This window comes from Stegodyphus dumicola, chromosome 7, assembly GCF_044657685.1.
Source record: "Stegodyphus dumicola isolate Sdum_Otavi_A_Nest chromosome 7, ASM4465768v1".
Classification (NCBI taxonomy): Eukaryota; Metazoa; Arthropoda; class Arachnida; order Araneae; family Eresidae; genus Stegodyphus; species Stegodyphus dumicola.
This window is the reverse complement of record NC_140774.1, coordinates 135,889,854-135,902,181: the sequence shown is the minus strand read 5'-3', so window position 1 is coordinate 135,902,181 and position 12,328 is coordinate 135,889,854. Positions and strand designations below refer to the sequence as shown.

Genomic DNA, 12,328 nt, shown 5'->3' with positions numbered 1-12,328 from the left:
CGTAACAGCAGCACAGTGATGCGCGTTTGGAAGCAGTGGACGGACGAGTGTCGGACAACTCGGAAATCCGGGAGTGGACCCCGAAATGTGACGTCAGCTCGTGATGATAGACACCTGGTCCGCATGGCGCGGACGGACCGTACAGCTTCCTCTAGACAATTGGCAGCACTGTGGTCAATAGCTACAGGTGTTTCATTGTGTGCTTCATCAATTCGTAGACGTCTGCTGCAGTGTGGACTGCGCGCACGGACTCCTTTATACAGGATCCCCCTAATGCACGACCATCGCCGCCTGCGGCTACAATTGGCCAATCAGCATAGAGACTGGCATGCTGATTGGCAGCATGTCGTGTTTTCTGACGAATCCCGCTTTAATTTGTGGTACCATGATGGCCGCATTCGTGTCAGACGCTATGCCGGTGAACGCCACCTTCCGGAGTGCATTATCGAACGCCACAGTGGACGAACACCCGGAGTTATGGTCTGGGGCGCCATAGCATATCATAGACGATCTCAATTGCTACGAATTGTGGGCAATCTGAAAAGCAACCGGTATATCCGTGAAGTTCTACAGCCCGAAGCTGTTCCCTTCCTTCAAAGCTTGCCAGGCGCTGTATTTCAACAGGACAATGCCCGCCCTCATACTGCTCGGATTGTTAAATCCTTCTTTGCAGCGCAGCAGGTACAGCTTCTTCCTTGGCCTGCGTGTTCCCCGGATATGTCGCCAATTGAACATGTGTGGGATGTCATTGGTCGGAGTCTTGCTCGTGATCCTCGTCCTGTTGCGTCTGCAGACGAACTTTGGGTACGCGTACAAATGATATGGAATGCTCTTCCTCAGTCAGACATTCAAACTTTGTCTGACTCCATGCCACGTCGTGTAGCAGCACTTATTGCGGCGCGTGGTGGCCACACAAAATACTGATTCTGATCTCTTGTTCTTGTTTGTTTGCTTTGAACATTTAATCATTTATTTGTACCACTACCACTCAACTGTGTATTAAATTGCATTCAATTATGACGATTCCTTCTTGGTGTTGCAATTTTCACAAATGTGAGTATATTTACTCTGATCGTAATGTTGATCTGTAAGCATTTTCACTCTGATATGTAGTATTTTTATTCCATAAAACAAAAAGATGCTCTGATTTGTTAATTATTCCAGAGGTACAAGAAGCAGAAAATGCAAAACTGGAAAGAGCCATTATTTACACAATGTGTTATTACTTTTAACTCGGAGCATGATCTCTGAATTTCAAGGTATTTTTGAAATTCAATTAACAATATATATTTATTATTATAACTAAATTTGATAAAATAAAAATAGTTAAAATTTTTACTTACATCATCAACTGGATCATCAGCATCCAAATTAGCAGCAGGAAGTTGATCTAATCTTGATTTTTTTGATGAACTACTACTACTAGTAGTATCTGCTAAGAAATAAAAACCATTAAAAACTGATACAATTATACAGAATATTACAGGAATATTAACTTTCATTATAGCGAAAAAATTTAGACAGATGTACACTGGTAATACTGAAGTTAAGTATCACACAAATATTAATATTACTACCATTAGAGTGTGTTTTTACTTCTTAAATTATTGATTAAAAAATTAAACAAAAATTCATATCAGAATATACAATAAATATCCAATACTTTCAGTACATTTTACAGTAATTTTAAATTCTCCTTTTCAATAATTCTGTACCTAATGCATGATTAAATACTTATCCAAGAAATTATACTATAATTTATTGCAATTATACAAAGAAAGAATGTTACTGTACCTCAATAATATAGAAAGATTAAATTACTTCTGATATAATATATAAAGTTAGCTTTTCAAATAAAAGGTAATATACACTCTTTTGCAAAAAAAAAAAAAAAAAAAAAAATCATGCTGCTATGAGTGCAGGCCCTTAGTGATGGTGTGGCTATGTGGTAATAGCTCATAATGCACCATTTGGTGACTAGTCCACTAGCTGCAGAGGTGGATCTTGCATAGGTGTAGTGGTAATCTTGAGGTGTGAGGCAGAGAGCCATATGGGGAAAACCAATGTCTAAGATGTTCAGGAGTGTCATGCTAAATCCACTTTTTGTCATTAGTAAGTGTTGACCAAGTATGGGTTTGTTGCAGTGTTGAGCAAGCAACAATCAGCAAGTTGCCGCTCATCTTTCCTTGTTGGTTGCTAATATTGTGTGGGGTGTCCACTTGTTCAACTTGTACACCTTACCTGTACAATGCAGTGGAGTCTGAATGTTTTCTAGGAAACATGGAAGCGCTTGGCAAGTTCACCTCACATTTCACAGTTTTCATTCTTTCTTGGCTGCTTTCAGGGCCTTTTCATTCAATACCTGTGATTGCCCACTGTAGGGTTATCATAAATGCTTAGATCTGCTGATCTGAACTTCTTGAAGCAGTACTTAGTGCTATGTTCAGCATTTCTTCATAAATGAATAACAATTGTGAGAGTGGAAGAAAAAAACATCCTAAATAAGCAAAGGTACCAAAATAAAAATAAATAAATAAATAAATAAAACAGCATGTGGGCATTGGCTTATGATTTGATATTAGATTTTTTGTTTTGGTTATGATGCAGTAAACCAGCAAAAAATAAATAATTGCGAAAATAAAACAACTCGTTTTCACAAAACAGGGGATTAATTTCATTTAGAATTTTTTTTCATAAGATTAAGAAATATAATCTAAAAGAATTTAAAAAGTGGTGCCTAAAAAGTACCTATATTTTGAGATTAGCGAATCTGTATATATGTTGACCCCATAAGTTAGCTTTAAAAAAAGCGCTAAAAATTCTACGCTTATACACCAAAATATTATTTTTTTAACAAAATTTTACTGCCACTGCAAATGTCATCTGTGCAAATAGTTCGCTTAGTCACGTTTAATCATATTTTGTCAAATGATTTTTGGCATTTGAAAGAAAGAGACTTGCTTTAAAACACTGTGTTGTTAAATTTGTAAAAAAAATATCATTATCATCAAGTACAAGGTGTCCAAAAAGAAACTATCATGCTACCAGATTAGAACCATCATTTACTTCCAGTTCTGTTGCAAAAAGTCAGCTACAGAATGCCACCAAATCCTGTGTATAGCTTTAGGTATTACTGTTGTATCATATGACACTGTGAAGGTTTGGTACCGAAAGTTCAAAAACAAGGTGTATGACATTCAAGAAGCAGAGCACTCAGGCCGACCTACTGATGTTGATGAGAACCACCACTGAGAACTTGTGGAAAAAGATCAGTATGTAATCACTCAAGAGCTTGGACTTAGATGTTAATGCCATGTCCATTTGTCGCACTATGCATCATATAAACTTGACGTACAATTTCAATCGCTGGGTGCTGCACAAGCTAACTGAAGCAGATAAGTACAGACATGTTCAGGACTGCACTAAACTCCTCAAATATCAATGTAAGAACAAAATTCTGGACTGGACTGTCACTTGTGATGAAAAGCAGATTTAGTTAAACTACACAGGCCAAAAAGGGGATTGGTCTGCACCTGGTCAGCCTGTCATTACAAAGCGCAATTTGACTAACAAAAAGATCATGCTTTGTATCTAGTGGGATTGCTCTGGTATTATTCATAAAGCACATCTGGAAAAAAGTAAAACCCTTGACAGTAAGATATATAGCTAGATGCTAGTCCATGTTCATGCTCCTATCAAGGAAAAACATTGAACTGAATTCTGGTACATAAAGGTAATGTTCGCTCAAGATTATGCAGGTTCACATGTGTCTGCATTCACCGGCTGTACAGACTCGAATGGGATCTTTTACCACACCCAGCATATAGCCATGACATCGCTCTTTCGGATTTCTACCTTTTTTCATACCTGCAGCTACATCTTGCCGGAGCTATCTTCCATTCTGCGCAGGACATCCAAAATGAACTTTATTAAGAACACTTTTGGTGGAAAACTTTCGTCACATCCGTATATATTTGGGTTCAAAATTAAGGCAATAAAAATATTATTTTTCCCTAATTTCTCAAACAGTAATAAATTAAAATAAAATTCTATATGAATGCTGAGCAATAAGAGAGCAATTTACACCATGCAACAGTGAAACTCCACTAATGATCATGGGTAATGCTCATGCAAGCAGCAATGGTTAAAACCGACGCTGCAAGATAGCACTTAAAATGAAGCTAATAAAGACCACAGTTTTAAAGTTAACAAGTTTTTAACAAAATAAATAAAAAACACAAGATTTAATTTATTGGTCAATATTATAGCATATAAGTTCATAAGTAAGTATTATAGTGAAGGTATACTTAAAGAATTATTTTTACCTGTAATATTAAGACTGGCAGAAAAAAATATCAATAAATGGTTAAATAATTCATTAAACAAGAAAAATTGGTTATCAAGAACCATGTAAGCATTATAAGAAAAATGAATCAGAATTACTGAAACCAGAAATTAGTCTTAATAAATTAGAAGTTTTAGAACAAAAACAAAAAACAAAAAAACAAAAAACAAAAAAAAAAAAAAAAAAATCTGAAACCCTGAAAAATGCAGATTAGATCTACTGAATTCTGAATCAGAACTACTGAAACCATTGAAAGTTAGTTTTCATGAATTAAAAGCTTTAGAAAAATAGAAAGATAAATCTGAAACTTTGAAAAATAAAGATACAGAATTAGAACACTATTTAAATCAGATGAACTTGATTGGTAAATTAAACTTTGAACTTGATCATGTGAAGGAAACTGCTAATGTGAAATTACCTAAATTACCCGTTCCTAAATTTTATCAAAACAGCAGCTAGTGGTTTAATTTTTTGAATTCCTATGAATCAGCTATACATAAAAATGAATCACTGAATAAAATTCATCAGTACTTGCATATTAGTAGATGTTGGTAGGCATATTAGTACTTACATATTAGTAGATGTCGGTAGACTTATTAGTAGACATATTAGACTTCAGTACACGTTGCCAAATTTTCAGAATATGCCAAACTCTGGCAACCATGCATATAACTACTCTTCAGACAACAATTCTCATAATAATCCTACAGTAAAGCAATGTCGCCATTTTTGTATGCATTCTTTTTGTTGTATTCCAAGTTCCAATGGTTTTTATAAATAAACCATTATATATATTTTGCCTCAAACTTAGTTTTAAAACATGTGCTTGTGGAATTTGCAAGCAATGGAAGAAGCTAAATTTTCTTACGGTAAAATGGTAAAATTTTTGTAGGAATGCAGAATTTTGACACAAAAATCTCTACAGGAAAAAACGACGAGACGCACTGGGTAGATAGCCAGTGTTTCTGAGGTCTCTACATTTTTCCCCCCCTTACTTAAAGGCAAAAATAGATCACTGTGTGCTTGAAGAAAATATTACTGCAAAAAAAAATTGCAAAATTGCAGAAAGATTTGGAAACGAATGGAAGTGTTCTTGTTTTAATGAAACATAAAATCCTTATTTAACAACTAGAATTGCTAAGAATACGTTGACTTCTCATACACTAATAATGTCTGTCGACTTAGATAAGCATTGATAATTTGGGAATCTCTTTAAAAGAATGTAATGAAAATCACAAACTTGTACCTGATAAGTAACTTTTACTTTTCCATCTGCAAAAATCACCAAACTGTGTCATGGTGGTTACGTTAATACACAAGTACTGTAACAGCTTTAAATAATATTAAAATCTTGTAGATTAAATAATTTAAATAGATGAACATTAAGGTATTTGTGAATGGCAATATTTGAAACCAGACTCAAGTGCCTCGTGCGACTCTCGCCCGAAGAATGTAATTTATTTTAAAATGATAGAATATGTTTTCTCTTCTTGTTTGTATGTCGCCATTTTTTTTTTTTTTTTTTTTTTTTTTGAGTGTTAAATAAAAGTTATTGCTGTGTTCCATCATTGGAGTTGCTTCATTTCGCCAAAGAAGCATCACAGTACCAGCTGATAAGTTTAACTATCATTTAGGAGGTACTGCCACAAGTACTACTGAGGATTTGGTTTATTTGATTCTGGTAAAGCACACAAGAACTAGTTGCCCAAGGGGAAGGATGCCTTTATGAAATACTTTCTAAGGGAAATTGGCTTATATATATGTTACACATGGGGAAAACATGAAAATGTCCATGCATCTAGTCTGTTCACCAGTATTTGAACGCCGGACCGAATTACCAGTGTTCGGAGAATTTATTGCTCGGCCGCTAGTGGGTCAGTATTGCAAAGGAATTTTCTTTTTCATCTGAAAGTTATGATCCAGCTATTAAACTATTAGAGGAATAGTTTGGTAGTAAAGGCCTCTTAATAAATGTCCATATGAAAATTTATTAAACATTCCTCCTTTGATGAATCAAATGATATAAGAACATTTCATTATTTGTTTCACAAGTATCAGTTACAAATAACAAGTTTTGAAGCATTAGGAGTTGTTTTAAAAATATATGGTGCTGTACTATAACTGAAGCTTCTGAAGTTGATTTCACATGATTTTTTTATACTCAAATTTAACAAAAACGCACAGAAAATTTCATATTAATCATTAAAATAAAATTTCATATTAATCATTAAATGGTTAATATTAAATTATGATTCAATAATGATTTCATTAAATTTTAATGGAGTTCTAACCGAAAGGATTGGTGTCATGTAAAAGAATGAAAATAAACATGTTTGCAAATAACTGAAGTGATGCCAAACATTCATGCCCTTCCCCATCACATGCAAGCTGAAGCACAGAAGTGAGGCCATAACAAAATCGAAAGTGTAAATGAATGACTGATCAGTAAAACAGAAATTATTCAAGATAAAATTATTTGCATTTTGAATGTGAGAGTGATGATTGTTCAAAATTTACCTTTAAATGATAGAAAACCCATTTTAAGGGGGGAAAAAAGTTAATTGTTTTAAATATCTTAGACCAAAACATTATGCATAAAATCGTAAAATAAAAATCATTTGTTCTCTTTCTAGTAATAATAGACACTTATCAAATATGTGTCATTTTATGAAACAATGTTTCATCAGCAAGCATGGAAATAAAGAATGAAATCAAAAGTAACAGGATCGAAAGTATCATCAACCTGATTTTACTGACCTGCATTTACAAACATTAGTAGTACACATCCATGGGAAAAATGCAAATAATTTCATATTAATAATTATAGAAACAGAGAACCAAAATTCTTACATCAGTAAATATGAAGTGCACATTATGCAACGAAATAGTTTAAAAGATAAGATAATTAACCATGAGCTTTTGGGCAGAACACTCCAAAACACACTAACATTAATACAGGTAAAGCTGAGCAGGAGAGATAAACAGTATATTTCTGAAGTAGAGGTACTGGATAAAAAAAAAATTTTGTTCACTCATTCATAAAATTAAAGGTAAATACTTGATTACAGAATTTATGTCAGTGAGATTTTGGAAAAAAATAATTCATATTTGAAGAACATTTCAACAAAATACATACGCTCTTAAGAAAAGTTGTAGAAAGAGGTTTATTTACAGATTAAACTGAATGCCTCCAAGAAAGACTAATAATACCTATGAAAACCAGGCTTGGATGGACATTCTAATGAAATGTGAATAATTCCCTGTCAGTACTTTCTTCATTGCTGTATGTATCTGACATTAAGCTTACAAACATTCGGCATTTAGATGCTCTCAAAATAAGATAATGAAGAAATGCAAAATAAAATACTGTTAGAAAAAGCAAGATATTTCCTTGAAGCAGCAAAACAGGAACCAGACTGATGTTATGAAGTATCTTTTACCCCCTTGGTTTTCAGATAGCTCTTTTTGCCCAGCAATAGAGAGTTAGCAGGAAAATGCCTATACAAGACTGAAAGAAAACTTGTTAACTTTAAAAACGAAAAAAACTATAACAAAATTTTGAACAGCTGGAATTTAATGATATAACTGAATGTGTCACTGATGGTTAAAAGCACAGTACATCGTAATTTTGGGTATATAAGCCATGTATCTACTCAAAAATCATACAATACATGGACTAACCAAAATACAAGTTTAAAAGCTAAAAATTTTGGTTGTTGCTTGTTTGCTGGGGTAGCGTATGTGAAGGAATTTTATTTTTACTGTCTTTAGAACTTTCCTATGTTAAATTGTAAGTTAGGCCCAAATGAAATGGTTAATGTAGAATTTGCTGCAATATTTTAGCCTGTTACAAGTGCTCAGAGTGCATTAAGCACAACAGGTTCGTGAAATCTCCTAACTACAGTAAGGGGCGCTCTGTGTAAAGACACTATAATGCTTGTACTTGTGTTGAAATCAACTGCATTTTCTGATGACCCTCTTCTTTTTAACGACCACAAAAACTTTAATTTTGTCAAGCTTTGTTCATTCTTCCATGTGTCTCACTGCTTATGGTTTGCTTATCATATACTTTATTGTTTGCACTTGTTGAACTTATAATTATTATTATAATTATAGCTCGAACTCAAAGAACACGTTTACTTTTAAGTCTTTGACAGTAAAGAAAGAGATTAAAATTGGAAATCGGTTAGTAGCAACTACAGAATTTCTAGCTTACACGATATGCATTCAGTTGTGGAAGTCCAAACAAGACAAATTAGAGAAAATGCCTACGAATAAAAGATCTTCTCAGACTGATGTCATAGCCTGGCCCATTTTGGAAGACAATTTAGAGAAATGGACAAAAGAGCATGAAAGCAAGGGATTATCACAGCCAACAGTTAGAATTCACCTTCAAACAAAAGTAATTGCCCAACAAATAGGCATTTAAAAATTTTGTTTGGAAAATCTGACTGCTGTTTCAGGTTCATGAAAAAGTATCCTTCAACAAAAGTTGAACAAAAGCTTTCCATGGACTGGCTAGAAAAAAAAAGGCAGCCTTTTTGCATCTCGAAAAATTAAAGAACAAAATTTCAATAGAGGGCAAATATGGATGAAGTGCCAGTTACTTTTGACTGTACTCTAAGCAGACCTGCTCTTTCAACAGGTGAAAAACCTATTTCTGTGTTAACAACTGGGAATGAAAAGACTTCTTTTATTTGTTTTGGGCTGTCCCCCTTTTCATAATTTTCAAAGGAAAAAAGATTTAAGGGGATCATTATTTATGCCAACAAAAAAGGATTCATGTCGAAGAAGCGATTTTGCTTTGGCTGAGAGAAATTGATCGAAAAAGGAAAGGTGTTTTCTTAACATTGGGGATTCATCGTTCTGGATTCAATATGTTTCAATTTGGTGGATACGGCAAAATCCAAAGCAAAAAACTTTCATCCTCCTCTCATACTAGGTGAACATACAAAAAATTTTACATCCACTGGATCTCGCTATCAATAGAATTTTCAAGCTCCAACTATGAAAGCAGAGGGAGGAAAGAATGCCAAGCAGATTCCATTCCTTCCCAAATTCAGAGCAGATAAGAAAAGCTTCATATGAGGAGACTGCCCCATGGGTCATTTGTGTGTGTGTGTGATTATGGCAAAGCCTCAAGGGCTATCTGCCTAAGGGAAGGGATGCCTTTGTGGAGAACTTTCTAAAGGAAACTGGCTTGTATACACATTACACATGGGAAAAACCACAAAAACGCCCATGCAGCCAGCCCGTTCGCGGGATTCCAACCTCGGATCGCTCGTACCTCAGCGACTTTACCACTCAGCCACTGGTGGGCCTTCCCCCCCCCCGCCTCCGTGGGTCAATAAAGTATGGTAGTCAGTCCAAGCAGCTCATCCTATTGTACTAGCTTTCCTTATATCAGAAATCATCAAAAAAGAAAATGAACATAGCAACATTCAAAGTAGTGATTATGAAAGTGACCTTGATGGTTATTGGTTAAATTTACTTAATTGTGACTGAAGGTTTTATAAAAAATAAGTGTAGTTTATTTAATTAGAAAATTATGTTCGTTTACCTAATTTACATATTCTTTTTCATGATATGGTAATTTATAGTGATAAATAAAGTTTACCAAACCCGTAAAAATAACGTCTAGTAGAAATCAGCAGAGTTCACTTTTGGCAAGCTGTGATTAAGATGTTTGTTTATTTTTTATTTCTTTATGTATTACTGATTGTATTTATGTTGTAAATGTTACAAAATGTTGATGACATCAATATGGAAGAGAATTACTGAATAAATGAAGCCATGTTGCCATGTTTCTGAATGCTTTGCTGTGGCTTATATGACTGTGTGACTTGTAAGATAAACTTCTATTCTTTTCAGTTAATTATCATGTGTACAGTGTACACCAGGGATGTCAAACTCATATGTACACTTGGGCCAAACAAACAAGGTTTAACTTTAGGTGGGCCGCAAAAACAAAATCAATATTCATAGAAACGTAGATTTATTTCGAATAATACAATAATAAACATATATATATATTTATATAGAAAAGAACAAGAAAAATTTAATGTTTATGTCCTGATACTTGACATCTCTTCTCTGCTATTATCTTTCCTATTTCAGGAGAAATTTTGTTTGCAGTGATAACTTTCAACGCTGACCCAAGGTGAGCATCATTAATACGGTTTCTAATAGGAGACTTTCATGACTGAAAATAACTGCTCGCACCGATAAGTGCTACCAAACATGGAAATAATTTCACATGCGAATTTTCGAGTATTTTCAAACCTGGCTGGTAAATATTTGTAAAATTCAGGCACGCCCGCTTCAATGAATTTTGCTTTCAAATTTGAGTTGCATTGAATCTCGATCACCTCCATTTGCATATGGCTGGGTACTGAGTCACTACTTATTGAGAAAATCGAAGAAAACAAAAAAAAAAAAATTCGTCTTCGAGGGAACTAAAATCATTAAACCTCGCTTCAAATTCAGTTGTTAAATTTGCAATTTTTTCTGCGTATTTTTGATACGAACAAGTATCATCTAAACTTGATTTATTCATGCTGCACGTCGGGAAGTGCATCAAATCTTCATTTTTAAGTTGTTTTTCCCAAAGAACTAGTTGACATTTGAATGCTTTAATTATGTCAAACATGTTCGTAATGATATGATCTTTTCCTTGTAACGATAAATTTAAATCGGTTAAGCGTTTGGTTATATCAGCCAAGAAAGATAAATCTTGCATCCATATTGGATCGTAAAACAAACTTACGTCTTGATTTTTCGTTTTTAAAAACTGACATATTTCTTCTTTCAAATCCCAGAATTGTTTGAAAATCTTTGAGCAAGATAACCAACCTACCTTGGTATAGTAGGACAAACCCGAATATTCACTATCTAACTCACTTAAGAAAGCAGTGAATTGACGCTGATTTAAACCTCGAGATCTTATAAAATTTATAACTTTTTTTATATATGACAAAACATTCTCCATATTTATTACTTTCGTGCATAGAACTTCTTGATGTATAATACAATGCATATGATGAATGTTTGAACCGTGAATTTCACTAAGTTTTTTTCTTAGTAATGCTACGAAGCCTTTGTTTTTCCCGGTCATTGATGGAGCGCCATCTGTAGCTACAGAATTTAATTTTGCCAAAGATAGATTGTATTTCTGCAGAAGTCCAAAAACACAAGTAAATATATCTTCTCCTGTGGTAGTACCAGGCATTGGTATTAGTTCCAGTAATTCCTCAAAAATGTTAAAATTCTTGTCACAAGAACGAAGAAACACTGCTAATTGAGCTTTGCCACTAATGTTCGTGCTCTTGTCACAGGCAATGGAGAAACTTTCGAAACTAGATGATTTTGCTTTGATCTGTATCACTTAAATTCGCGGCTAAATCAGTAACTCTTTCCGCAACTGTATTTCGTGACAATGAAATTGATTGAAAAGCCTTCACATTTCCAGGACAAACAATTTCTCCAGCTTTCATTATGCATTTCTTGATGAAATCACCGTTAGTAAAAGGCTTCGAATGTTTAGCTATCAACTCGGACAAGACGTAGCTTGCATGTACCACCGCTTCACTTTCTTGCAATACTTTACTAAACATGGACTGTTGCTTTTTCACTCCTAACTTGAGCTCTTTCAACTTTTCTTCTCTTGTTAATCCTTCGTAATTGTTATATTTCGATTTGTGTTGTTCGTAATGACGCTTAATATTACATAACTTTGGTACATTAATAATATTATTACATATCAAGCAGATTAGTTTATCTTTTATTTCACAGCAAAAATATTCTAATTCCCATTTTACTTGGAATATTCTATGTTCGTCAGCGATTTTTCGTTTAATTTTACTACCACTTGGTTTTGATATAGACATACTGAATACAAAGGGCTGGAATAAACACGGTTAACGTTAAAAAGTTAACAAAAATTTATTCTTTCCACAAGAGATAAATTAAAATCCTGAAATATTT

At 34.0% G+C, this 12,328-nt stretch overlaps 1 protein-coding gene across 5 annotated transcripts in view; it reads right to left on the bottom strand.

Annotated features, from left to right (window-relative positions):
* The window catches only part of c12.1 (spliceosome-associated protein CWC15), an 81,803-nt gene that overhangs the window by 19,736 nt on the left and 49,739 nt on the right, over positions 1-12,328 (bottom strand). For 4 of the 5 annotated variants that reach the window (XM_085820841.1, XM_085820842.1, XM_035360083.2 and 1 more), the window contains exon 4: positions 1,344-1,435. In XM_085820841.1, coding sequence (XP_085676967.1) covers positions 1,344-1,435 — 92 coding nt within the window. The remainder of the gene's footprint in view (positions 1-1,343; positions 1,436-12,328) is intronic. The other variant, XM_085820844.1, reaches the window with a different exon arrangement.